Source organism: Eutrigla gurnardus (genome assembly GCF_963514095.1).
Source record: "Eutrigla gurnardus genome assembly, chromosome: 2".
Lineage (NCBI taxonomy): Eukaryota > Metazoa > Chordata > Actinopteri > Perciformes > Triglidae > Eutrigla > Eutrigla gurnardus.
In genome coordinates this window covers 17,838,985-17,866,579 of record NC_139916.1, presented here as the reverse complement: position 1 = coordinate 17,866,579, position 27,595 = coordinate 17,838,985, and the positions used below count along the sequence as shown (strand labels likewise).

General features: G+C 39.9%; 4 protein-coding genes across 6 annotated transcripts; 2 read left to right on the top strand and 2 right to left on the bottom strand.

Moving 5' to 3' along the window:
• Positions 1 to 3,014: 3,014 nt before the first annotated feature.
• On the top strand, positions 3,015 to 7,186 carry cdk2 (cyclin dependent kinase 2). The gene is made up of 7 exons (XM_084027089.1): positions 3,015 to 3,445; positions 4,341 to 4,418; positions 4,512 to 4,632; positions 4,745 to 4,915; positions 5,213 to 5,314; positions 5,442 to 5,645; positions 6,217 to 7,186. The coding sequence occupies exons 1-7, from the start codon at positions 3,330 to 3,332 to the stop codon at positions 6,319 to 6,321; spliced, it is 897 nt and encodes a 298-aa protein (XP_083883215.1). The 5' UTR covers positions 3,015 to 3,329; the 3' UTR covers positions 6,322 to 7,186.
• A 457-nt stretch (positions 7,187 to 7,643) lies between these two features.
• Positions 7,644 to 11,608, bottom strand: olfml3b (olfactomedin-like 3b). Its single transcript, XM_084027569.1, has 3 exons — positions 11,450 to 11,608; positions 10,141 to 10,426; positions 7,644 to 9,939 (listed from the first exon to the last, which is right to left on the bottom strand). Exons 1-3 carry the CDS (start codon positions 11,546 to 11,548, stop codon positions 9,155 to 9,157), a joined length of 1,170 nt encoding a protein of 389 aa, XP_083883695.1. The 5' UTR covers positions 11,549 to 11,608; the 3' UTR covers positions 7,644 to 9,154.
• Positions 11,609 to 13,786: 2,178 nt separating this feature from the next.
• On the top strand, positions 13,787 to 21,429 carry avil (advillin). 2 transcript variants are annotated; one of them, XM_084030388.1, is made up of 20 exons: positions 13,787 to 13,828; positions 13,983 to 14,094; positions 14,296 to 14,370; positions 14,477 to 14,673; positions 14,753 to 14,861; positions 14,939 to 15,049; positions 15,765 to 15,970; positions 16,070 to 16,148; positions 16,309 to 16,407; positions 16,602 to 16,755; positions 16,874 to 16,974; positions 17,777 to 17,914; positions 18,070 to 18,228; positions 18,319 to 18,498; positions 18,802 to 18,959; positions 19,045 to 19,189; positions 19,364 to 19,552; positions 19,649 to 19,717; positions 20,383 to 20,493; positions 21,056 to 21,429. In XM_084030388.1, exons 2-20 carry the CDS (start codon positions 14,035 to 14,037, stop codon positions 21,167 to 21,169), a joined length of 2,454 nt encoding a protein of 817 aa, XP_083886514.1. In that variant the 5' UTR covers positions 13,787 to 13,828; positions 13,983 to 14,034; the 3' UTR covers positions 21,170 to 21,429. The 2 variants fall into 2 exon arrangements, with proteins under 2 accessions (XP_083886514.1, XP_083886515.1); XM_084030389.1 differs by having other exon boundaries at positions 13,810 to 13,828; positions 13,999 to 14,094.
• Positions 21,430 to 21,758: 329 nt separating this feature from the next.
• LOC311026731 (uncharacterized protein) lies at positions 21,759 to 27,501 on the bottom strand. 2 transcript variants are annotated; one of them, XM_084030428.1, is made up of 6 exons: positions 27,264 to 27,501; positions 26,905 to 26,979; positions 25,827 to 25,865; positions 25,416 to 25,577; positions 25,201 to 25,284; positions 21,759 to 24,584 (listed from the first exon to the last, which is right to left on the bottom strand). In XM_084030428.1, the coding sequence occupies exons 1-6, from the start codon at positions 27,360 to 27,362 to the stop codon at positions 24,054 to 24,056; spliced, it is 990 nt and encodes a 329-aa protein (XP_083886554.1). In that variant the 5' UTR covers positions 27,363 to 27,501; the 3' UTR covers positions 21,759 to 24,053. The 2 variants fall into 2 exon arrangements, with proteins under 2 accessions (XP_083886554.1, XP_083886555.1); XM_084030429.1 differs by having other exon boundaries at positions 25,827 to 25,862.
• Between the last annotated feature and the right edge of the window lie 94 nt (positions 27,502 to 27,595).

Genomic DNA, 27,595 nt, shown 5'->3' with positions numbered 1-27,595 from the left:
TTGGAAAATCAATGGAAGCATTCTGCACAGCGTAAATGAAAATCTTTTATGTGATGCCTGCTTCAGGGAGGAGAGGGTGGTGAGAACTCGAAGCACGTATGATTCCTGTTTTTGACACATGACCTGAGAGCTATGTGTGCATGGGCGTCACAAGAGAAGTATATGGGCAGCGGATCAATAGCATCCTTTTATTCCCTCAGTCATTCCTGCGTTTCCTGCTGTCCACCTCAGGCTGCTGCAGCTCTGATAGTCTGTGCTTGCAGCGGACCAGACGCACCCGTGCTCAGTTTATGGAGACATGATCCAAGGTTTCATTCAGACAAGAAGAGAAGTGAGACAATTTATCAGTGATAACCAAACTCTTATTCTCCTCTTTCTCATTTATAATACAAAAGTAGGTCACATTTAGCCAAATGAAGCATCTTCAAGCAACACAAGCAAATTACATAAATGAATCCTGAAACCTGATGCTGTGTTCTTTATGTTGTGTTTATACTTCATTTATTAAAAAGTGAGGACAAGAATAAAAAAATAGATTGTTCATGAAAGCTTGTATATTGAATCACCTTTTATTTCTCTCTTTATTAATAACTGTGTTTAGTTCCCTCTTTGATTGTCTTTTGAACATGTTTATTAAAAACAATCAAATAAAATAGAGAACAGATGATTATGTAGTTATATTATAAAGAGGCGTATATTTATACAAGAGACAAACATATTCACTTTAAAGACATTATTACTTTAAAGTCATTATGAGCTCTTTTATCACAGAGATTGGTGGTTTTCCCACTGATGCTGTCTCCCGCCTGCTCAGGCTGCACTGCATGTGACCCCTCATGTGCTAACAGCACAGTTGGGAGGAAATAAATCCTCCCCACAAAGCACCTGACTTAACATACCACAAATAGTCCCCATTAGTCTCTCTGTTGTATAGTATCTTGATAGCATTAGAAATTTGAGAATTGTATTTGAGACTGGGGAAGTCATTGGAAATAATTGAAAATTTGGCAGTTTTACCACTGCACACTTTCCACGAATATTCCTTGATGTATTTAACAATTTAGCCATTATAAGATAAGACATTAATCACAATACAGCCTAAATTTAGTGTGACGAGTAATGGAAGGGCATAGAATATACCACTGTTTTGCTTTGGCTTGGACCACTTCAGGTCATATTGTACAACAAATTAACAACATATGCCATTTCCGATTTGTGGAAAACAAAATATGACATGTGCATTGGCTAGTACCAACCAATTTCAACCATAAAATCATGACATCCTTCCATCAAATATTCGGCGACTTCGGCTCTGCACAGAGCTATGGGTTGGGATGAAATCAAAAACCTCCCGTTATGTCCCAACTACCTATCCTGTTTCCTGTTGTTGATGGTGTTTGATTTTGGTCCAAAAGCCAGATCAATAAGGCCATCTGATTTGTGAAATGCCAGTGTATGAACAGACTAGACAGGCAGCGGTCAGCAGTGCACACACGAGGCTTAAACAAAATTCTATAATTTTTGTCATTCTTTCTCTTTGTTGGTGAACCAACATATACACATGCATCTAGCCATAGCAGCATTCTATTGCTTAAACTCACATATAATAATTTCCATCAAATGAGAAATAATCACTTCACATAATTCTGTTGGGTGGATTCATAGCAAGCCTGTGGGCTTTGATCATGTGCAGTGCTGCTATGAGTCTTCTAACAGAGGAATGTTTCTTAATGTACTAAGAGATGTCATCCGATGGCTCATGACCAATCCTGCTCCATTGTTACACTGTGAATGTGAGCCAGCCAGCATTCACAAGACCGGGACCCTGAAACTGCAGCTGCTAAATGGAATTCAGCCCTTGTTCATTTTTATTAATTTACTCCTGTACTCTACTTCTTACATGTTATCTTAACTCTGACTGAGGAACTTTGTTGCATGTTGACCATAATTTCACAGGGGGCTCAAATCTGAGATCCCGTAAACTGGCTGATCTGGCCCTTGAAGACACACAAAGCCATTGCACGTGATTGGAGGTAAACATGTGAAGTGAAACTGGTGTTGAAAAGTTGAAAATACACTCTTCATGGGGATCATTTTTAAATTAGCCAAACAAAGGTGCGACAATAAACCGCAAACTGCTTCAACATGTTAAAAATAATTGGTGGAAGAAACACATCATGAATGTTATGGGTTCCTATGGTGCTATTCATTCTATGAAAGTCATAATAGCTGCTGTGTAAAAGGTATGTGGGTCTGATTCATTGTTCAGTGGTCTGGTGCACAGCTACACTTACTGCCACTAGAGGGAGCAACTGTATTTCTGCCTTATTCTGTTCTGTTCAGTAGACTGTGGAACATGGGACACTTGACTGCATCATCTGACATTTACCAACATACCAGACCACATGATATATAGAAAATAAATATTAAAAAAAATAAATAAATAAAAACTGATCGTCTAACGTGGCTATAAAAGTCTCCAATGTGGGACCAAATGATGCATGAAGCTGAAATTTTTTGTCATTTTGAATACCCCATTGGTGCTATTTTATTGTTATAAGTGTGTTTTATCTTATTATTTTTTTAATAGACACTTTTTATTTGTAGTATGGTCAAATAAGTGTGTCCTTGTTATTTTATTTCTACAACAGACAAAACATTTCTTTTTTTTTCTTTTTTTGCTGCCCCTTCCGTCTCTGACGTTGACTTCGTCTGACGTTGACGTCGTGTCACCATGTGACCTGTGGGGTGCGTTTGTTGGATAACTCTTTCTCATCCCGGTGACGTTCTAAAACAACTCCGTATTTTCGATTTGCACAACATAACGTTAAAACCAGTCATTTAAATGTAACTGACCGCATTCAAAACACACATATTATTTACGTGTTCGCACCAATGTCCCGCACAACGACTCCCGAAGCTATATATGAAATATCCCCAGCTACATCAGTCGGTGTGTGTTAAAAAACAAAACGAGCGCCCCCGAGGTAACGCGGGAAACGCTCCTATGTTGGTTCTGATTTTCCAAAGAGGAGCAGCCGCCGCCACGCTAATCCACCTATTTACGGATATTATCGTCCGGGGCCAACATATGACCCGAGTCCGCAGCCTTTAGCCGTTTCACGCTGGTTTGAGAAGGTTAATCCTCGGCAGGACCGCCGCCCGAAGGGTGTGGTGGTGAACCCGGACCATTTGAACCCGGGCGGGCCGTTAACGGTTGTCTCTGTAGCCGCCGAGCAGACGCTAGCTCTGACATACAGACACAAAGAGGGGGTTCTTGCTAACTAGCTAAACAAACGACAAACGCCCTGCTCTGTTGATTTCTAAAAATGGAGACGTTTCAGAAGGTGGAGAAGATAGGAGAGGGGACGTACGGAGTTGTTTACAAAGCCAAGAACAAAGTCACCGGAGAAACAGTTGCTCTAAAAAAAATCCGGCTTGACACGTAAGTTTACCCACGACTGATGTTTGTTACTGTCCGGGCACCGCGGATGCTAGGCTAACGTCAATGGAGCTAGCTGTTGCTTTTATTTTCCTTCAAATGTGATGAAACTGTTCTAGTCGTCCATGTGACAGCAGGTTGTATAAGCAAACGGCTAATTTCCGGGCTTCCTCTCATCGCTTTCAGTGTTGAACGTATACAACAAAATATGTTTTGTACGTTAAACACCAGCCATTAAACTATGAATGTATTTATGCTCATATGAATCCCTTTATTTGAAATGCTACATGGTTTTTTTCACTGCAGCTATTGTAATATAACATCAAAGTGTGATTAAAGAAAATAATGTATAATCCACGGTTGGTGTTTTGCAGTGGTACCCAACCTGCAGCCTGTCACATGATAATTAAGGAGTTTTCTCCTGTTGCAATTACAAGCATGCATACTATACAATGCATACATACTATAAGAAATAGCATATGTGACTGACTTAATCCAGTGATTTTGACCATTGCATCTGACTACAGAAAGCGAAAGCATTGCTGTGATGATCTTTTGCTAACTGGTATGTTAGCTGGCAGTGATGGCACAGTGATATAATTTGTATATGATTGCATGTATTTCAAGTTGGAAGAGATGATTGTACAGCTCTTGTCATTTCTCCCCCGATGCACCTCCAAGTTAGTTTGTTCCTCAAGTTGTTTTGATGGTTTCCTCCATGAAGATGTACAAAATCTAGAATAAAATTAATTAAAAAGTATTTATCATACACAACAAGCAAGCTGCTGTAATTGGCATACAATTTAAGTGACAACATTATTACATTATATTACATTATTATAACCTGGAATTAGTGAATCACCTGACATAACCAGATCAATGTCCATGTTTCATTCAGGGAAACGGAGGGTGTACCCAGTACTGCCATTCGGGAGATTTCCCTTCTCAAAGAACTCAGTCACCCAAATATTGTCAAGTAAGTGCCTAATTTTACAGCTTCAGCTAAATCCTGCTTTCAAGGTTCTTCTGTCACTTGTTTCTGCCAACCTGCCTGTTAACATGTTTTAAGATTGCGGGATGTCATCCACACCGAGAACAAGCTCTACCTTGTTTTTGAGTTCCTTCATCAGGATCTAAAAAAGTTCATGGACTCCTTCACAGTAGCTGGTATTCCACTGCCGCTGGTTAAGGTAAATGTCTAGAATTGCAAAACAACATGTCTCAATCTCTTCATGATATCGAGCATGAATTTATTTCTGAGTTGACTTACCAGGGTGTATATTTTTGCATGTGTTTTTGTAGAGTTATCTTTTCCAGCTGCTGCAAGGCCTGGCCTTCTGCCACTCTCACAGGGTTCTTCATCGAGACTTGAAGCCCCAGAACCTCCTCATCAACGCCCAGGGAGAGATCAAGCTTGCTGATTTTGGCCTGGCAAGAGCCTTCGGGGTGCCTGTCCGCACGTACACACATGAGGTAACATGTACAGCTACCCTGTTCATGTGAACAGGCTTCTTCAGAGTCATTTGGAATTATATGGATTAAAGTTTATATTCTTTTACCATATTCCAGCAACAAAGTGCTCTCCATCAAGCTCCGTCAAAGTGAATTAATAGTCAACATTTGCTAATGGCATTCCAAATGATGAAAAAGACATCTCACCATACTCAATAGTTTTTTATTTCTCACTAAATAAGGATTTATTTTGGGTTCATGTCTTTTCCAAGAAATGTTGTTTTCCTAAAACAAACTTGCTTTTTCGATATATTTCAGGTGGTAACACTTTGGTATCGAGCACCAGAAATCCTCTTGGGATGTAAATACTACTCCACAGCTGTCGACATCTGGAGTCTGGGGTGCATCTTTGCTGAAATGGTAATTTGCTATCAGTTTCATGTTTTACAAAGCTTGATTGTGAATGAATGAAACCTGCACACGATGCACAGCGTATCAAATGTAACATCTAACCAATAGACCTGCCTCACTGTCCACTGTTTTACAGCTCACCAAGAGGGCTTTGTTCCCTGGTGACTCCGAGATCGACCAGTTATTCCGAATCTTCCGCACCTTGGGAACACCCGATGAGACCGCCTGGCCAGGAGTCACATCGATGCCTGACTATAAGCCATCGTTCCCCAAGTGGGCCCGGCAGGATTTATCCAAAGTGGTGCCAATTCTTGATGAGGATGGAAGAGAACTGCTTGGGGTGAGAACATTTGTCATTCATTCATAAACTAGTGTGGCATTAATTACCTCAGTAAAGGAAGTTGGTCTTGTGTGTTAGTCATTAATATGAAAAGATGATGAGATATATGTTTAAAGTTTATGAAATAGATCAAAGAACACACGTCTGTCACTTTATTTATTTTGATGAATGTCCAGGTGCAGATTACAAGTTAAATCATTTTGCAGTTTTGGCGAGATATGCTTTATTTTAGTTTCATCCTACCGAGATATGAAATTGCAAACGTTGTAAAAAGCAAAAACTGCATACATGAAACCTTTTTACCTGTGATTCGTCCATCAACAGAAAACGGCAACAATTTCAATAATTGATAATAATTTCTGATTGATCGTAAACCAATTATATTTAAGTTTATGGGTAACGGTAACAGTTATCACCAGTTTCAGACTTTTATATAGATTATAGATTGAAATGACGAATCAATTAGTCGAGAAAGTAAATGGCAGATTCATTGAAATAATCGTAAAGTGCAGCCTTCTTCACAGACGCATTGTTTGACAGTATTTCTCAATTGCTGTTTTTGTCCTTGCAGGAAATGCTGAATTATGACCCCAACAAAAGATTATCGGCCAAAAACGCCCTAGTACATCGATACTTCCGTGATGTCACAATGCCAATTCCTCACCTGAGACTCTGAGTCAAGTAAAATGTCAGTCCATTTTAATGCCAACAATGTCTAAGCAATAAGGACGTCCTCGCCTCGCTTCATATCCACGACTGGAATGGACAGAAAAAGTGGACACTACAGGATATGTTGGATCCATTAATGGATATTTGTTAATACCTAAAACCAGCTTTCTAGTTGATAGACATCTCGGGAGTTTTGCTGTTTTTTCAGCCATGATGTTAAAATAGTTATGAACGTTGAAGTGTTCCTTTCAATATCATTATATGTATTATATATTTGTTTGCAACTGCCATTTTGATGTTGGTGTTATTTGTGGTTGGGATGGTCCTCTGACCGAGTCAGAGTGCAGGTCAGGTAGACCCATTCTCGTTATCTGCCAGTATATTTCCCAATTCAAACGATGCTTCAACTTCAGGATATCCACATTCAAGAAGTCAAGTAGTTAGGATTAAATTTGATTGAATACGTTTGTGGGATAGTGCAAATAACACATTTCATAAGATGAAAGATGATGAAAAACAGTTGGTGCTAAAACAAAATTAGTCATTGGAATCATGTTCTGTCAGATTGATTTTCTTGTAGTTAAATTCTTTAAATTTGCGTATTTCTTACTTTGTGTTTTTATAACAGCACCTTTGGTTGTTTAACACACAAATATGTTTATTTGTCTTTCTGGCTTGTTGGCAGGATTTCTGAAGTTCTCAGCTTTGTACAGACAGTTGTGATATACAAATAGCCCCTGTTGGAATTCAGATTTTACAGAATTTAATGTGCTGTTGCATCTTTTTTACTCTAGATTTTATGAGCAATGAGCCGTTTTTATGCATATTGTTTATTTACAGTTTAAAAAAATAAACTTGTTTCAACAACGGTTGCTGTTTGTGCTGGTGAGGATCATTTTGGTTTCAAGGTCATTTTCTTCAGTTCTGGAGTGAAGTGCAACAACTATGCCGAATAGTGTGTGAGACCCAAATACCAGAGTCAAATGCTGTCTCACATTGTTAAATCAAATAGCTGTTACACTTGACTTATCTTTGGCTGGACGAACACACAGGCCTATTTCTGCCGTTGGCGTCTTGTCAGACACATCAACGAGGAACTGTTTTAATGTAGACGGCTGTACATTTCTCAAAGCAAGAAGACCCATTGATGATTTATGTTTTTAACATAAAATAAGGGTTTTAAAAGTTCTTCATGGCACAAATGTCATTGTATCCCAAAATAAATAAGTTTGACCATATTGTTCTCAGTTCAACTCTGAATACCAGGATTTCTAATCTTAGCACAAAGGCACAAAACACTAATGAGTGCTCCAATGAATTATAACCAATGAAACAACAGACTTCCAACTAAATACATCTTTATTAGTTACGGCATATTTAGACATCATGTCAGTCAATGCAGTTCACCTTCAGGAACAAACTTGAAATCAAGAAAAGATGAGCAGAAATTTAACTTGGATAAAAGTGCTGCGTTACTGTCTACTACCACAGTGTCTTTTTTTAAGCTACCACTGGGGGCGCCAACGTCTAAAATATTTAAATCTTGCATATCGTGGCTTTAATAGGTTTGTATCTGCACATCCTGTACATAGAAGATGACTGCCACTTATTTTCATGATGAACAATAATTTGAGGCAGAAATAAAAAAAATAATGAAAATTAAGAATATTAGAATAAAAAGCAAACGTAAGAAATAGAAGTATATTTCAAATAGTGGTGCCCTTCATTTTGTTTTATTTCGTAAAAAGTTAACGGCACAAAATACATATGTGCTTGATTTGTGGGAAAAGATCTTACGATGCATAAACAGAAAAGTAAAAGTGCTAGCCAGCTAGCTGTTTTTCTCGCACCAATCCTAATTAGTCCCAGTTATATTTATCGCAGCATGGGGTTTCCATAGTGACAACAACATTGTTGTATTTGCATTATATGTGACAACACCAAAGATATTTTGATTATTGATGACAGTTGTTGGTTTTCTATCAACTTGTACTAGAAATGTTTAAAGTTATAGATGCTACTGTTATCTTTGTCAATGCATCCCAATAAAGTAATGACTGATTGCAGGAGGGCACACAAAACAAACAGAACTTGAATTAAACTAAGAAAACAAGGGTGCTTTTATGCACTCGATGCTCCAAAATGAATGTTATGAAAATGTATTCAGACAGCAGACTGACAGGTGTTTTATATTTGCAGCATGAACACAAAAGTAACAAGTGCTCTGCTGATTTAACACCAAAGGTCACAGCCAGTAGACACAGATGGTACTGGGAAAACAGAAGTGCAGTGCAGTCTGATGAGAAATAAGTTGTTTGGCAGCGATGACAAACTGAAATCACTCGACGTCTTTCAACATTCACATCTCAAAGCATGAAAGTTAACAGATACAATTCTACAATACAGCATTTTTGAACATTTTTAGGCTCTTGGAGATTCAGACTTAAAGCCTGTACTGGTGACATTGCATGTTTGGGCGTTTACTACGTATCATGAGTACTTCACATCACTGCTGACCATTTTGCATGCCATGTTGGAGTGTTTTGACTTGAGATTACCATGACGCAATAATGAAACTGAAAAAACAAAAATGTATATTTGATCAGAGGATCACCGGATTACACAGTTTAAGTAAATTTAAAGCTTCATTTCTATACAGTACAGAAACCAAGTGCACATTAAAAATGTTGAAATGACATAGCATGTAATAAAAAGGGTCAGCTGTAACATAAAGTGTTCATGATCTGTAGTGAAGAAGCTAAATCGTATAAAAACACTGGTATTGTACTTTAAGGGGGTTGGGTGTGTTTGTGGGAGGAAGGTGTAGTGCGTGATTTAGCTCAAATGTCGAGTTTCTTTTTCATGAGGAGCTTGTAGAGGATCTGGTAGCCGTCGTCCCAGGCGTAGAGCAGCTGCTCCTGCGGGTTGTACTTCACACTGGAGTGGGTTCCGTAACGCTTTGGGAAATAAATCAGTGGTGCGTCTTCGTTGGTCACCATGCCGTTGACGTCAAACACACACTGGATACGCGAGCGGCCGGGCTGCACGGTGTTGTACACCACATACAAAGTGCCACAGATGACAAACGCCGCCTCCGCGTTCTCCTTCGGACAGTTCGTGTCCCACACTTGCTCGATGTCCAGCGAGCTGGCGTCCATTTTCGCCAGAGAGATGTACCTCTCATTCTGCCGTGTGGCATAAATGGCCCACAGGCCTTCCTCGTCCACAGCCAGGTCCATCAGCGTATCGGGGGTCAGGCCGTACACTGGGACATGGTCCTTCACTGGGAACACCGTGCTGTCTGACACAGAGCCGTTCTTCAGGTCATATTTAACCAGCGTTATTTCCTCAACCTGATTTACATAATAGGCGTGATTGTTGAGGACAACGTGTCCCGTTCCTCTCCATGCCGATGGCAGCTTCAGGCTCTTGGACAGAGACATACCCAGCGAGCGGGCGAAGTCTTGCACAGAGGCAAACTGGTGGATGGTGTCTTCGTCTGTCCCGTTAAAAATGTAGATCTTCCCAGAGCCCCTGCCGGTGTCTTTGGTCCACATGCCCTTTGGCCCTCCGACTCGCTTCAGGATCTTCATGGCTTTTATGCTGGAGATCATGTCACTGCAGTCTGAAACCGAGAGAGGGACAGGCTTTACATGATAGGTGACACCGACAATGTCGTCCATTGTCATGGACGTTCTTTAATGGCATATCTCGACATTTTAGGAAATATGTTAAATATTTTCAGCTTGTTAAATATTTTCAGCTTCATCCGAAGGGAAATCCAGCAATCTGTCTAATAAACAGGAAGTGCTGGTGCATATCTCACCTGATAGTTTTGAGTACTTGGCCTTCTGCTTCTCCTTCACCAGCGTCACCTGCTGCTCTATCAGCTTGTCATCCACGTCCACACATGGCTGAGCTCCGTTCTGAGTCTCCAGGTAGTCCAGCTCACGCTCCACCCGGTCGACCCTCGTGCCCACGCCGTCCAGATTCATCCTCAGTGTCTCTTTCTCTTTGTCCAGGTTCTCCAGCTGGGAAACCATCTGTTGCTTCAGTTCCCGCAGCTCGGAGGCGTAACGGGCGGTCTGCTCATGCCACAGAGAGATCCGGTCCTGTTTTTAAAAGGGGGACAAAGATCAGTTCTGTCTTCATTTTTCCACAAACTAAAGTGGTCACACTTGTTTCCGCATTACCTGTTTATACTCTAGTAATGTGTGCCATACATGATGACTGTCTTACGGGAACTGTAAATGCACTTCCAGAAAGCTCTGAGAAAGGCCATAATTTGAAGTTCTTTTCAGGCACAGTAAATAGACGGGGACAGAAGGGCATAATAAGTAGGAAAGTCATCCTTCAAACGACCAGGTTCAGCCCACACGTGGCAAGTTTCCACCCTGCTCAAATGTCCTTTAGCAAAACACTGAATCCGACCTCTGTAGCAGACCCTGACCTCTGACCTTTCTGCGGAGGAGGACATGAAAAAAAAATTCTCTACAGGTGATCTGTAAAGTCTGACAATAAACTACACAGAAATACAGAAACCGAGGAATGTGGATTAACTATACTTTGCGGGAGTTTTGTCTGATAATATAATAGAGGTATGAATAAAGTGCTGTTTTGACTTAATATGAAAGAGTAAAGCATGTTTTATATTCAATCTCTGCATCAGAACAAAACCACAATATTAAAATAGAATAGGTGAATGACATGAGAGCTATTATTGAGGCCTATTGGAAACACTGAGCGATATATATTTATACCCATCACAAAAATAAGTGGTACTGGTGAACTACTTCATCATCATGGTAAATGTTATTTTCGGATGCTCTTCTAGACCAAGCTTTCACATCATTATAGCATTTTCTAACATGAAACTTTAGTAAACTGCAGTTTTTATGCATTGTGTCATTTTTTTAGCATCATATATGCAAATCTAACTTTTAAACTACATTATTTTCACTCTCAGGCTCTGAACCCAGACAAGAAGATCACACTTCCTATATATTTCAGAGAGCTACAGTTTCCAGCATTTCCCCCACATCTGCGTTCCATTGCCTTTGCCCTGTCCCTAGAAGTTTCCTTTCAGAGGGACTCAGGAGCGCAGGCTTCAACAGGAAGGTAAAGGCAGTTCTTACCTCAATAGCGAGCAGCCTCCGCTCCAAGTAGTCAATCAGCGCTTGGTGCTGAGCGCTGGCAAGGCAGGCCAAAGTAACCAAGACAACGAGTCCTTTCATTTCGTGTCAGCTCGGTCGCTTTTGCTCCTGTAAAACGTTGACTGAAGTTGAGGGAGAGCGTGTGGAGGAGCCAGCCGATTCCCAGAGGTGGGCTGGAATGTTTTAGTAAGCTGTCTGGGAGGAGCCAAAAACATCTGGTGAAGATGGAGGCACACATTCTGAGAGAGGGACAAGACACTGTGTTTGATTCTTCAGCTTTTACCTGATTGACAAACTGAGATGAAATATATAATAGATCGTCTGATGTTTCAATGTGTGTATGGGTTTGAGGTGCAGCGTGTTTTTACTTAAAACACAGGACATCAATGTGCGATGCAGGACCACAGAGGAGGAAACGTAATGTGAGTGGGAGGCAGGAGTCACTGGGGCTCTCCTGTATTAAGGAGACTTTAATCAGATAAACCAGACTCCCTAACATTGCAACAATGAATCATTCTGTTTAGCACAATAGGAAATATTCAGACAGATGAATTTCTTAGATGTTGTCCTCTCTAATCTAAACAAGTATCTTTATGTAAAGTTGCAAGTTGTATAAAAGTTGCGATGAGATAACGTCTCAATAAATCTTAAGAAGGGAGTTGGGTTGACATGAGTCAGACAAAAAAAAAAAAAAGAACAGAATGCTCACACATATTCCATCAGGATGTTACTCAGACAATGTATTTTATACAATAGCTCATTTCAAAATCATTTCACTAAATCTCTTGAGTTTGAGCTGTCATGTAAACCTGTTTAATGGACATAATTATCAAAGTAATATGTAAGAAGTTTAAGTTATAAGTGTTAGTATTTTGTGTCTGCTGTGTTTCCCAGCTGGCTCCGCTTGGACCCTTTTAAGTCTGATGTCTGCGTAACACAAACAGTAGTTAGCTTGGCAAGCAGTGAATTACTGGAAATATGAAATAGTGTCTCTGGTCTCAATAGTAATTATAAGACCATTTTGCTTTTCAGAAGTCAGTAATGACATCGCTGCACACCTCTGTTTCAACACAGCTTGTTTTATTGGGGTTTTTCGAGTTCTGAAACTCTCTCTGGGCCAAACTGTGTTATAATAAGCCTGCAGGTTTGTCCTTCATCTCATACCGGCTGTTAAATACATGACCTAATATTTCTTTGCTGTCACTCGTGTCAGTCTCTTTCATCCGTGCTCACTCTTATATGATTTTATGTAAAATGCACTGTGTGCATCTGAAGTGCATCGATTTTGCAAATCAAACAGTATTATTTTCATTCCCCACAAACACGATGCCATAGTTTTGCGTTTCCACGTTTGCAGCATGCTGAAGTACGTCTCCCTACACATGGTCCGAGCAAAATGTATGAAACTGCAGGATACACACAAAATAAAAGAAACAATAATGTGTAGATCGATAAGGTCAGTAACGAAATGCATGGATTCGTGTGTGTGCTGTTGAGGGGATGGAATCGAAGGGCAACAATGCAGGTTTTGTATCAGATGTCATCTCGGCTTCATACACACGAATTACACCACTGTTTATGGTTCTGTTTAATGCTGCTACAACTAAAGCTCCATTGTATTGCTCATTCATGGTCCATGCAAGGCACGTTTATGACTTTATATCATCATCACTTAGTTTGTATAATGATGTAATTATTTGAATATGCCTCCTTTTTATTATTAATTTCGTCATTCTATTTTTGGTTTATTGGCCCCAGCTGGTCTAAACAAGTCTGTGAGATAAGGTAAGGGAGGTTATCACACATCAAGGTCGCTCTTATTAAAAAACAGAGTCTTCCTTGGTGAATGCTAATATTATATAACAGAGTTGATGAACAGCAGTTATACAACGTAATACTACAACAAACATTAATGCTATTACTACTGCTAATGACAATATAAAGATAATCATCATTATCTCTATACTTAACTATAATTATTTCTGTTTAATAAGTACATAATTCTTGTGAAAGCTGTCCTTTCTAGTGCACATATCCATATATGTGGTGGTACACGACCGTGTGGGCTGTGAAGTGAGTAGTGGACAAGAGGCCGGTGTTCAGTGCTGCTGTGTGTGTGTGTGTGTGTGTGTGTGTGTTTGTGCATTTGAATATGAGTCAATCCTTTTTGTTCTGCACATTTGCATACAGGATTTTGTGTCTCCCTCAGTGATTGGGCAGAACCCTGTGAGAGGTCGTGAAGCATGCAAAACCAGGCAAATGTGTGAGGGGCAGCGAAGGGGAGAGGATCGAGGGCCTTTTGTTATCACACAGTAGATCAGCTGTTGGCACCGCAAGGACGTCTACAAACAAGATTACCAGGTAGGTCTTGTTTGATATAAATTATATTTGATCGTGTTGTCTCGCTGTAGGCTTGATATAAGTATGATTTTAGTTTATCATGATAAAAGAGACAAATTGGTAAAAGATTTTTGAAATAATATCAACAGTTAATGTATAAAAAATGATTTCATAGGGATCTCCTCTTCCAGAAAAAGAAAACAAAGCAACAAAAGTGAACGAGCGACATGGAGTACACATTCAGAGCAGTAACTCACAGTTCTGGGATTATAATCTGGAGAATCGAGGTAATTTGATTTTACATCAGATCCAGCAATAGTTTCTGTGGACTGAAGTTTCCTCAAATCAGCTGTTTGGTTTCATGGTAAGAGAATTAAAGGGTATGCTACTCCGGGAGTAGATGACTACAACAGCAGTGATGATGTGGGAAAAAGAGAGACTGAGGAATACTGGTTGATTTTTTTTTCTCTCCCTTCTCTGTGCAACAGAACATGGAGCTGGTTCAAATCCCTGAGAAATCTTATGGAAACTTTTATGAGGGTGACTGCTACATACTTCTGTCTGTAAGTCTGAGAAGGTGACGAAAAAGTGCTTCTGGCTGCCGTGGCTGCTTGTTTATAGATGGTGTGATAAAGCACACAGACACATTCGCTTCTCGTCTCTCCACAGACTCAGAAGGTGAGCAGCTCTCTCTGTTACGATATCCACTACTGGATTGGCTCACAGTCCTCTCAGGATGAACAGGGTGCAGCCGCTGTTTACACCATACAGCTCGATGAGTTTCTGGGCTCCACTCCGGTCCAGCACCGTGAGGTTCAGAACCACGAGTCTGATGCCTTTAGAGGCTACTTCAAACAAGGAGTCATGTGAGTGTCCACAGAAAGGGCCGCAATGTTATTGACGGTGAAAAGAAACCATAAAAATCATCCTCCTGTTCTTGTTCAGCTGTAAGAAGGGTGGAGTTGCATCAGGCATGAGGCACACTGAGACCAACTCCTATGACGTTAAGAGGCTGCTTCACGTCAAAGGGAAGAAAAGAGTGATTGCAAACGAGGTGGGCCACGCGTCACGGTGGTTTTATTAACACAGTGGAACATTTTTGGAGTGCTTTATGGCTTAAATGGCTTTCAGGTGGAGATGAGTTGGAAGAGCTTCAACCTCGGAGATGTGTTTTTGTTGGACATGGGCAAGATCATCATTCAGTGGAACGGACCCAAGTGTAACAAACAGGAAAAGCTTAAGGTAAGATTATTGTGAATGTGTGGGTGCAGGGATATATTGTTGGGTGCAGAATCTAAATGGAAACACATAAACATACTTGAGTAGAAAGTTAGAAATGTGTTTACTCTGCATTTCTTACCCTTATTTTTGCTTTTCAATAATGAATATGCAGTAAGATGACGGAAAATCAACTTACCAGTGAATACTGTATTTCCCAGAGTATATTAATGGCATACAAATAACATTTATTTGTTCATATCATATGGAAAGTGACATGGGTGGAGACCATCACTTGCTCTTCAGGTCTAGAGTTTTATCTGGATGTACATGATATACGCTGGAGGCGCAGACTCTGGAACAAGTCTGCTTTCCGTGCTGCCCTCACCAGATTTAAATATCATCATTAAACCTCTATGGAAAGCTGTGGCAGTGTGCAGTCTGAGCTCTTTTCCGTCTTCCTGCAAAAAGGCCCCGAGCTCTGAATGATTCATTATCCCACAGCACAAAGACTGAAATGTTCTCAACATTGACATTCATATTCTATGTGTTTATATAATTTCCCCACATTCTAGTAAGTTCAGAGTCAATGTAAAGTAAATGAAATCAGAAGATATTTATAGCCGACATGAAAGAAAGAAAATAGTTTGGATTGATTAGGGAACACTAATCAGCAATGAGAAATCTCCCGTTTGACGTCTGAGATGATTGTTTGTCTGTGTTGTACTTCTGTCTTCAGGGCATGTTGTTGGCCAAAGACATCCGAGACAGAGAGAGAGGAGGACGGGCGGAGATCCGAGTGGTAGAGGGGGACGCAGAGAGCAACTCCCCTCAGAACATGGAGATCCTGAATGGTGTTCTTGGGGAAAGAACCTCCAAGCTGATGGACGGACCTCCAGATGAAACTGCTGACCAGGAACAGAAGGCCAAACTTACACTTTACCAGTGAGCTGCTCCCCGGCAGTGACGTAATGGGGTTTCATGTAGTCCGTGTCCAGAATAAAATGCATCTTCTCTATTTGTTTGTGCCTTTTTTTTCTTCAGTGTGTCAGATGCTGACGGTCACATGAAGATCGCCGAAGTCGCTACTAGACCGCTGGTTCAGGATCTCCTAAACCATGAAGTGAGTTGGTGCAATATTGACCAAAATAACCACCTCAAGATGGGTTCTCATGCCATTATAAAACTTGGTTGTCATTTCACCCTTCCTGTACACTGCTGACTTACTGATGGTAAGAGCTGATTTAGTCAGGCATATTGTTTGAGATAGATTATCTGTTTAGGACTGCTACTTCCTGGATCAGGGAGGGACGAAGATCTTTGTATGGAAGGGGAAGAAAGCAAACAAAGCTGAGAGACAGGCTGCTATGGCCAGAGCTTTGGTGAGTGATTCTACATCAAGCCTTCACATGTATCCTTAGTTTGAGATTGACTGCTGTTGCATGTGTATTTGCAATAATTTTGCAGTGTATAAGATACGCCTAGCTAAAACAAATGCAGTCTAATACAACATACCTGCACAATAAATTATACCTGTAGTGTATTTGCTATGTTTCTCTCCGATTGGCTGCTACAGGAGTTCATCAAAGCGAAAAACTACCCGATCACTACAAATGTGGAGACAGTGAATGACGGGGCAGAATCTGCTCTCTTCAAGCAGCTGTTCCAGAGGTGGACTGTAAAGGACCAGACTCAAGGTCTGGGCAAATCGCATGCAAGAGGGAAAGTCGGTACGTGTGTGCGCTCAAATTTGCAAAAAAACACAACATTCAACACGAAGTATTGCTTCTGGTATAAGAAAAACATCTAAAAGTCGGTATTGTATGTGACCCAGATTTTTTGCTTTAGCTCATATAGCGCAAGAAAGGTTTGATGCCTCTCTAATGCATGTGATGCCAGAGGTCGCTGCGCAGGAACGAATGGTGGACAATGGCTCAGGTGTAGTGGAGGTACCTACATGTGACAATTTAACCTGAGTTTACTTTGAAGAGGTTGGTCTCTGGTCTACTGTATCAACAGCTCCAAAAACGAATGACTGAATCCTGTCAGCTTCAGCTGTGCTAACATACCAACGTCAGCTTGTTAAGAAGTTAAACATAACAATGTTACACTAACATGTCAAATGTGATTATGTTTACTGCAACATGCTAATATTAGTATTAGTATGTTCAAACATCCAGAAGGAAAATGCCTCTCAACATGACAATTGCAGATATGTAAACATGCTAATGCTAGCATGTTAGTATGCTAGTGTAACCAGTGGATTATGTTCTTTTCAGAAGCTCCACTTTAAATCTCCTGCCTCCTACACAATCAAAATGAATGGGCCACAGTATACAAAACGTAAAGTAGCTTAGTTTGCTTTAACTTTAAACTAGTAGCAGCTACTCTTATCACACTATGTTTAAGTGCCAATCTGTTGAAATCAATATGACAGGTTGGGACATAAAATTACAACATTGTAGGAAACAAAATTATAAACAAAACAATACATGAAAAAAATGGGATTGATAAGGATAATAAACAGGCCAAAAGAAATTAAATCCACCCGAGAATTGTTGGGAACAAAGTGGGGTCTCAGATCCTTGAAGGCCCCAGAAGCCCCTGGTTGTCTTAGTGACAATTGTTTTGTATTAATTTGATGAATTACACTTTTGTTTAGTAATATGCACAACTCAAGATGCCTTTTTCACAGCAGACAACTCTGCAACTCTGTGATCCAGTGTTTATTTAGCTCTTTGGTGTTCCTAGGTGTGGAGAATTGAGAATCTGGAGCTTGTCCCTGTTGATCCTCAATGGTACGGATACTTCTATGGAGGCGACTGCTACCTGATCCTCTACACTTACTTGGTTAACAACAGGAAAGCTTACCTGCTCTATATGTGGCAGGTAGGATTTGATTCAACACCCGATGTCTTACATAATAATGATTATTATTTGTGATCACAGACTGGAATTTTAAGATTTTTCACCATGCCTGATTACTGCATTTTTCTGATTTTCACTGTATGATCAAATGAAATACTTTAGCCTCATTATTTCAGGGGCGTCATGCGACACAGGACGAAGTGGCAGCTTCAGCATTTCAGTCCGTGGATTTGGATCAGAAGTATGGTGGTGAGCCAGTTCAAGTGAGAATAGCAATGGGCAAAGAACCAAGACACTTTATGGCCATGTTCAAGGGTAAAATGGTCATCTTTGAGGTATAATTACATTTGTTATTATTTATTTAGAAATGTTCCAGTGTATGCAGCTTTTAAACCAGTACGGAATATTTCTCTCTTTTCTGCAAGGGGGGCACATCTAGAAAAGGGTCCTCTGACCCAGAGCCACCGATAAGGTTGTTCCAGATCCACGGTTCTGACCAATCCAACACAAAAGCCATTGAGGTTCCTGCGCTGGCCACCTCTCTGAACTCCAATGATGTGTTTTTACTAAAGAGCCAATCAGGAATCTATCTGTGGTGTGGAAAGGTGAGAAAGGGGGTGTTTTTACATACTATCTGTCCAGGACTGTTGTTTTGGACTAAGCCCCTTTGTTCCAATGAAGTGATATCTTAATTTTGCAGAATATAATAAAAGTGTAGACAGTAGTGTGTTCGCCCAACATCAGTGACCTCATAAAACTCTTGTGGTTGAATGTGAGCAAAGAGACTCTTATAGCAACATGTTCAAACCAACGTATCGCAACAACATATTGAGTGTAACGTTTGGGTGTCCACATACTTCATACATCATAAAGTATATCAAAATAACTGACTGAGGTTTTATAACCAGGGATCAAGTGGCGACGAGAGAGCCATGGCAAAGGAGGTGAGCTCTGTGATTGGTCAGAAGTCACAGCAAGGCTCTGAGGAGATTGTGGCAGAGGGTCAGGAGCCCATTGAATTCTGGGAGTTCCTCGGAGGGAAAGCCCCCTATGCTAGTAACAAGAGGTGATGGGTGACACAGTACTAGTATTTTCAAATGGTATGCACTTGTTTTCCGGCTGTTTTGCATGTCACATGTTTTTCATGACAGATTACAGCAGGTGGCTTCAGACCATCAGCCGCGCCTGTTTGAATGCTCCAACAAGACGGGCCGGTTCATTGTGACCGAGGTGACTCAGTTCACACAGGATGACCTCAGTGAGGACGACGTCATGCTGCTGGACACATGGGACCAGGTACGAGGTGATACCGTTAGTAATGAAGAAAACTGACCTCTCTGTAGTGTTGTGGAGCATTAGCATGGAACGTAGCATCCCCAACATGCCTGCATTTTGTGTGCAGCCTTTTTTTTGTTGTGGCATGTCACTTAGGGCAATCTAACATGTGCTTTTCCTCAACGCTGGTCTCAGGTGTTTCTCTGGATCGGTAAAGAAGCCAATGAGGTAGAGCGCAAAGAATCAGCGGTCACCAGCCAAGAGTACCTACGCACCCACCCGGGCGCCAGAGACCCAGACACCCTCATCGTCTTGATCAAGCAGGGATTTGAGCCGCCCACTTTCACTGGCTGGTTCACAGCCTGGGATCCCTCCAAATGGAGTGTGAGTGGCTTTGAACTTAAATGTAACTTCAACAAGTACATTAATGAGTTTGTTGGTTTAAAAATATACCGTGACAAACTTTTTTTTTTAATTTAGGGAGGAAAAAGCTACGAGGACTTGAAGAAGGAGTTGGGAGATGAAGCAGCACCTGTTAATCTTAAAATTGTAAATTGAAATTGAAAGTCTTATTTATTTACGTAACAAAAATGATTTGCCAACATGTTCCCATTTTTATTCATGCATGTTCAGTTAGAATGAAGTTTCTGTGTTAGAACTCAAGGTTAAATATGTTATCATTAGATTTCACACCGATATGAAGGACATTCAGGAAAGGTTACCAGAGGGCTGCAGACTATTCTCAAAAGGTTATATGGTTAATTATTATTATTTATTTTTTTTTTGTTATATGATTTGTTGGCCTTTATTTATATTTGAAGAGGACAGGATGAGAGTGAAAGGGGGAGAGAGGGGGAGAGAGGGGGGGGACGACGTGTAGCAAAGGACCACAGGTCAGACTCAAACTTGGGGCCACTGCAATGAGGATTTAACCTGGGTACATGGGGCTCTACCAGCTGGTTAGCAATACTTTCTCCAAAATAGTACTAGAGACATTCCAATTAAAGTAGTAATTAAGTATTTTTTTATGTATTCATTTTTGGTGAGCCAACTTTGAAGAAGTATAAGCATTACAACAAAAAGTCAGGGACAGGAGTCAAAACTTTGCATTAACAAACTACTCTGCCACCATCTGGATCGAGGGCACATCAGGAAGTGATACACTAATGAAGATACAAGATTAATCATCCTAATATGATCCTTTGACTTTCTAGGAACAGGACTGTGTCGAAAGTCCGAAAAACTATCAATCTTTTCCACCTGAGTACTTGGTCAACAAGCTCCCCAGCGAGCTGCCTGAAGGTGTTGACCCAAGCCAGAAAGAGGTAGATTTCTTCTTAGAAATCTTTTTTTGAAATTTGTAATAACAAACAAAACATAAGAATATGTTGAATGAATGAATGTCATATTTATTACTTAATTTGCAAAAGGTTTGTTTCATGCGTTTATATTATAGACTAAAGAGGACTTTCCTTCAAATAAAAGCTAATAAAAAAAAACCTATTAAAAGTACAATATGTTAATCCTTATTAGAAACGTCATTGTCAATATATATTACATTGGAAAAGTGTCACATTTTCACGTTAAAATTACCTGCGGTCACCATTTTCCTTTTAACATTTTTAACTTCTTTGGAAATTATTTGGAAATTACAGACCCATAAAACAAAGCACTGCCATTCATTTTGTCTCAAATCTTAACATTGTCATCATTATGATTTAGTTATCATTATTCGCTGATTTGTTTTTCTCTTGAAGCATTGTTGAACCACTCAACATTTTGTGCACCTTGTTGTGAGTCGTAACCATGATTGCTTCTATATAGCATCAGTAAGTTATTGTTAGTAATTTGTTTTTTACTAACTAATATCTGGGAACTGTTTTTCAGAAACACCTGTTGGACTCTGACTTCATCGACACATTTGGGGTCACCAAAGACGAATTTGCCAGCATGCCACAGTGGAAACAACTGAACATAAAGAAAGAAAAGGGGATGTTTTGATCAACTAATTATGTATATGAAATACACGTCTACTGTTGTGTAGACTTTGTGTCAGCTCCCCTCCTACTAAATGAATGACTTTCCAAATTTTAGTGTCCCCTTTTCCCCGATTTTTCTGTAATTCATACATTTGTTCCTAATCACTGCAATGCAAGTCTCGACTACACTATTATTATTTAACCTGTTTCATTAATTGCTTCGGATATTATTTGAATTCACTATATGAAAAAAATATAAACTGTATTGATTATTGTGCTGTGTTTTTGTTGTTTGGCTTACTAAACTCACACATCTGAGCCATAACAGGACATCTAATCCTGTGAGCAAGAATTTCCATCCTGATGAAAGACTGATTACACATAATATAGAATCATAATATACAGAACTAAATTAAATCGATCGCTATGTAAAATGTGTGTAATTTATCAAACTCACAGAACCAACTATCGTTGTAACTTTTATTATTATTATCTCGAAGAGGATCATGTGATCGGTCACGTTTGCGTGCGTGAGTGAGTGTGTAACTGTGTCTGTCCATGGCTAATATAGCATTCTTTATAAGTTAAAATAAATGACCAATGGGCATCAGCATTATTCACTATTTTTATTTGGATATGTCTGGAATGTATTCTCCTTCACAAGTATAAATGTAATTTACTGTTACATCTGAACATTTAATACAAAGCAAAGGACATGTCAAAAACATGTAGACCAATGAAACGCATCAAATTACAGTAAGAATATATATTTTTGAATTGTTGCGGAAACCAAAACACAAAAACAATTTGATTACTCAACAAATTGCCAATAAAGTCACTGCTGTGTCCAAAATGCTAAAAAGCGCCAGTGATGGACGTTTCAAAATCATATTGGTTCAGTTAAAGTCAGTCACATAACTTTACTGGTTCATTACACCAAAGCAAATCCTTTGACCTGACAGAAAATCAACATACAATGACTGTGAATGTTCTTGTAGAACCACACAGTATTACAGTAACAGTATCCTCCCAATCAGCTCATTTTGAGGAGAAAAAAACAGCATGTGATGTAAGCGGTTTCTGTGTCTGAGGCTTTGTGCATCATGGCAGCCAACAAATAATCAAGTATTCGCATGCGAGCCAGCAATATGTTGAAATAGGACTGTGTGATAAAAGAAATACAAAAGACAAATGAGTCGATACACAAATTGCTGCCACAAATTGAAACGCAGCTAAAGGCAACAACATTGCACCCATTTTCAAATTTCCACAAATGTATTAATATTGCTGCATTTAGTTTTGTGTAACAGAACCAGATATCAAAATTTAGATTTTCCTTTTTTAAAAATAAGTGATTTGTTCCATCAAAATTGTAATTAGTTCATTTTTGCCAACGTTCCACCTTAAAAACACAGGAAATAACAGATTGACACATTATTTGCAAACATAATTCAAATCCCTTCAAAACACCAATTGTCGCAGTAAATACCTTACAACTAAGTATTATTTACTATATGTACCTCGTGCAAAAGTACTAATAAATGGCACAGATTAATTCATGTGCAGTTTGGAAATGGATATACATTCTTAGGTGCTCATGCAAATGGTTGATCACAGATGAGGTGAAAGGGTCTATTCTTGTCTGAGGCATAAAAGGAATGTAACATTGTAAAAAAAAAGAAGTTGTGATTAAATACAAAATGTTTTACAGCAATCAGACACATCAAAGAGAATCTTTTCAGTGAGTTTAACTGCAAATGTGCAAACGTACAGAATTACCGTGCAGACAGACAGTACAGTCTGCAGCAGGTCTGCTGATAACTTCTCCCTCAAGTGTTAAGGGAATGTTGTGTCTAATGAAATAGGGAAAAGAGAACTATAAAAAGTGCAAATACAGCCAAATCAATTTCCCTAAATTCAACACAAAAAAACGGACATGTATGAAAGATAAAAAATGTATCTTCTTGTGAAGATTAACAAGGCAGCTAATAGATGGCATTTCCCTTACTTAAAAAAGCTTTCAAATAACTTCCACTGATAATCTGTACCTTATCGTAGCTCCCAAATATCAACGTCAAACATGGTCTTAACTTTTACAGTGAACTCTAAGGACAGCCACACCAAATCTCTTTAAATGCTGATGTGGCGTCTTAAATAGTCAGACTGCCTCTCTAAACTCTAAACAATCTGATGTAATTGGAGCCCATTATTAACGGTCCCTGTTCAGGTATTAACAGAGCTCACTGTAGACAGGTAAATCCTGATTATGTCCTGGCAGGTCTGAGTTTACAGACAAACCCTATTAAAAGAGGTAAACAGTAAAAGCAGCATGTCTAGCTAGCCACATAATACACATTAAGAAGAGAAGACAGATATTAAAAATAAATGATTGGCAAAATATCATTAAGTAGTCATTAGTGGAATTCCAGCAGGTAAACCACCTGGATCCTGAGTTTCTTTGTTCTCAATTTAAGACTGAAACAATTATAGTGTATTATAACTAGGGTGGCAACTAACCATTGTTTTCATTATCAATTAAGATACAGATTTATCAATGTTGTAAAATGTCAAAAACTATCATTAGTTTCCCCTAAAGTGACATCTTCAAATTCCCACCAGTGGCCCAAAACCCAAAGATATTTCAGCAAATCCTCACATCTGAGAAGCTGAAACCAACAATTATTTGGCATGTTCATGGAAAATAACTGAAACAATTAATCTACTGTCAAAACAGATTCTTTCATTGGAGCTCTAATTACAACTCCGAGAATTACTGTTGAATTAAAGTTTTCTAAGAACATAAATATCCAATGTAGGTAAACTGTTAATCAAAGCGCTGTTGAATTACACCAAATGATCAAGAATTAATCATCTTTGCCCTTTTGCCTGGTAGTATATAAAACTGATTAAGACATAACACATGCGTCAGGGTTTTCTGGGTTTTGGGTCTTCTCGTCATTGACTGGGCCGTTGCTGGTAGAACTTTTCTGTGAATCGTCGGGCAGTTCCAAAGCGTCAACTTCATCTGGAAAGGCCCCGTCCCGATCCGGAGTCTCAGCAGATGCATCCTCGTAGGCACTTATGCTGTCTGAGTCGTTCCTGTCCGGAGAAGGATCTCGTCCATCCTCGACAGGGTTTTCGAAAGGCCTCCGCAGGACCCCGTCTTCAGAGAATGGGTTGTCCACTGCAAGAGAGGGCATGTGGCCCAGGGGCTTAATGGCCATCTTCTTCAGCTTCATCAGGAGACCTTCTTCATCCTGCGGTCCTTCAGGCTGTCCCACCTCCTCTGATGCTCTGCCTCTACTTTCACTGCTGGGAGGTTCACACTGCAAGGAGTCTGTGATCACGTCCTCATTTTTCATTTGGTGTCCTTGTATCATTGTCTGGTCAACACTCCCATGTGTGTGCGCTGGAGCAGATGGTTGGTTATTCCTCTCCTGCAAAGAGAAAATTTAATTGTAAGTAAATGAAGTGTTCTTTCAGATCAAATACAAAAAGTTGCATTGGCTAATTTCTTATTTTTATCAAAGTTTCCCTGTCAATTTAATGGCATTCTGACCAAGAGGGAAGCATGAAAAACCCTAAAAGTGTAGATTTTTGAAAAAAAAAATGAATATATGATTGTGAAATGTAATCACAATTCAATACTCCACTAAATGTATGGTATTTAAAAGTGAATAGCATCACCGGAAATAGACCCTTTAGAAATGTCAAGGAGAGACTTTCCAACCAGATAAATTCAGGTAGATGGTTGATTGGATGATTTCAATGCTGTAAATTCGGCATTTAATACTGTATGACTTTTTTCAGTGAACAGACATGAACAAATTGAACATTACAGTTCGGTGTACTGCCATTGCTAGTAAAATAGTTACTAATTGGTATAAGTTGGTGGAGAAAGGTGCAGACAAAACATGCACCATCTCCAATATTCACAATGAAGACGACCGGCTGACAAACTATTAAGTAACAGTCCATAATACTTGACATACATGCATTAATTCAAAAACCTCATGCCTCTCTAATTTTGTGTACTATTAATTCTCACAGTACCTCTTTTAATCTCTCCACTTCTTGTGTTAAAGAGCAGACCATGCTCTCCAGATTCCTCTTGGCCTCCTTCTCTCGTTCCAGCTCCTAAAGTGCATAGAAAAACAGCTCGTTAGTATCATGATTTGATTTTATATATATATATATATATATATATAGTTGAAGCAAAGTGTTTAAAATCTAAGTTGTGTTTCAGTGTTGGTGCGGCCTCGATGTACCGAACTAGCCTGTCCAGCTTCCCTCTGGGCCTCCGCCAGCAGCTCCTCTACACTCTCCAGTGTGTCCTGCAGGACATCCACCTGGAACAACAGAGTCTCTCGCTCGACCTCCAGCCCACGCAGCTCCTGCACCACCTCGTCGTAGCTGGCCTGCAGCTCCAGCTACAGCAAAAACACAGTTACTGATCAGTGTGGGCAACTTCAGAGAAAATGCATGCCAGTCAGTGGGTGGACGACTGTTTAGTAAAATCTCTGCGGCACAAGTGGGAGGCCTCATCTGGAAGAATGACAATCCTTCTATATGTAAACAATATGCATCACTGCAGTGAACAATTAGACCTGACAGAACAGAGAACAAGACTTAAAATAGTGATAATCGTCCGAATTAAAATGACAGTAAGAAATACTCACCATTTCTGGGAGTCCTGCGTAAGTGTCCTGGTCAGACTGCTGAAAGAAAGAAAAAAAAAAAAAACGTATGTGTTGTGATTCATAGTGGAATTATTTGTAATATGTGATGTTATGTGTCCTCAGAAAATAAAGGGTATTGAATATTATTTGCTGCTTCAATTAATTAGTTTGTTTCTCCTACTGGACAATAAGTTTGAGTTACTAGGCCATACATTACGACATGTCAGAGGAGGAAAAACACAGTGTAGATAATGAATTGAAAGGCTGGTTGAAATGTTTATGGTAATTGGATCTATAAGTAATGTGTGAAGTGAAGTGAAATAAAATTTGCGAGAGGAATTCTTATACCTCAATGATTCCTCTCATATTTGATTTCTGGCATTCACCACCTCACCATCTGGGTTGCCAGTTTCCCCCGTCCACATACATACGCATGGGTCAGAGATTGGAAAATTCTACTATATTATAACATTAACATAACATTTGCTTTCATCGCAGCTGTTAGCAAAAATGGTCCCTCCGTGTTATTTACACAGGATCAAACCCTTTGTTACCACCTGTGGCAAGGACACCGGTATCTCGTTCACCTTGTAAATCTGCATGAGTCACTCGGTCTTTAGATTTCAATCCGTTTGTGTACAGATTTCGTCATCGTTATATAACATGTAAGTTTGGGTTTTCTGCAGATCTTTTAATAACCAGTCTTTGTGACATAAGACATCAAACAGATATAAAGTTGTTTATCAGAAACTAGCTCAAGTTTTTTTTATTAAGTGTTAAAAGATATATTCAAATCCTTTCCTTAAGTAAAAGTACCATTACAACATCTAAAACATTCCATAAAAGTCATTATCATTAACATTGGCATCATTAAAGATCCAAAGCACAGTACTTGAGTATCTATACTCAGTTAATTTCCACTACTGCGTATGTATTTTGTATTATTACGTTGCAATGATGACGCATGACGATGAGACACAGAGTGGAGACAGTCAGGACCTTAGAAACGTCTGATTAGCTGGAGATCAATACAGCGTGTGCAGGTGTTTCGATTCTTTGGGCGCTGTCTGGCTCCTACCTGACTGTCGCTCCTCCTCTTCAGGGTGCCTGCTCGGCTGTCGCTTCGTGCCAGACGCCTGGATGAACTCTCGGCCTGATAGGGAGACAGAAACAACAGTTATAACAGCTAGGGGAAGGGGCCAGCCTAGCATCACACACAGTCTGACAACAGCAAGCTAACGTTAGCTAACGTCAAGAATGAGGAAGTGAACCGAAGCTACATTTAAGCCGTCTTAAACGCTAAAAACAAATCATACAGACTGATTTGTTAAATGTGTCAAAAATGATAACAACACTGTTCGCTAACACCACGTCAGTGTTAGTGTATTGTTATGTCTAAACAGTCAGTAAAAACGACGTCGTGGTTTCTCCGCTCACCTCTTTTATAATGCTGCGGAGCGACTCATCCTCGCTCAGTCCCCGGGATAACGTCCGTTTCCTCGGCGAACCGCTGCTGTCCAGCGTGACCGAATGCATGTTTTATGTTTTATATGAAGTTTCCGTTTATGTAAGAGACACCTCCGCGCTCTCTGACTGAGAGAAGAGGTGTTTTTCTATTGTTTTTTTTTTTTCACGCAGCAGCAGTTCGTGAAGTCAGAACTCAACTGCCGACGCCCAGGCCGTCATCATCTACGGAATCCCGCGGGGACCAAACTTCCTTCAACACCGCCCTCGATCCATCCGCGCACACGCGCGCGCAAACACACATA

Coding starts and splice junctions, on each gene's coding strand:
- cdk2 (XM_084027089.1), top strand. CDS start 3,330: ATGGAGACGTTTCAGAAGGTGGAGAAGATAGGAGAGGGGACGTACGGA. Junction 4,419..4,511: donor AGTCACCCAAATATTGTCAA/GTAAGTGCCTAA, acceptor ACATGTTTTAAG/ATTGCGGGATGTCATCCACA. Junction 4,633..4,744: donor TTCCACTGCCGCTGGTTAAG/GTAAATGTCTAG, acceptor GTGTTTTTGTAG/AGTTATCTTTTCCAGCTGCT.
- olfml3b (XM_084027569.1), bottom strand. CDS start 11,548: ATGAAAGGACTCGTTGTCTTGGTTACTTTGGCCTGCCTTGCCAGCGCT. Junction 10,427..11,449: donor GGAGGCTGCTCGCTATTGAG/GTAAGAACTGCC, acceptor TTTTAAAAACAG/GACCGGATCTCTCTGTGGCA. Junction 9,940..10,140: donor CAAGTACTCAAAACTATCAG/GTGAGATATGCA, acceptor TCTCGGTTTCAG/ACTGCAGTGACATGATCTCC.
- avil (XM_084030388.1), top strand. CDS start 14,035: ATGGAGTACACATTCAGAGCAGTAACTCACAGTTCTGGGATTATAATC. Junction 15,050..15,764: donor ACAAACAGGAAAAGCTTAAG/GTAAGATTATTG, acceptor TTCTGTCTTCAG/GGCATGTTGTTGGCCAAAGA. Junction 18,499..18,801: donor TCTATCTGTGGTGTGGAAAG/GTGAGAAAGGGG, acceptor TTTTATAACCAG/GGATCAAGTGGCGACGAGAG.
- LOC311026731 (XM_084030428.1), bottom strand. CDS start 27,362: ATGCATTCGGTCACGCTGGACAGCAGCGGTTCGCCGAGGAAACGGACG. Junction 25,866..26,904: donor AGAGGAGGAGCGACAGTCAG/GTAGGAGCCAGA, acceptor TCTTTCTTTCAG/CAGTCTGACCAGGACACTTA. Junction 25,285..25,415: donor AAGCTGGACAGGCTAGTTCG/GTACATCGAGGC, acceptor TATGCACTTTAG/GAGCTGGAACGAGAGAAGGA.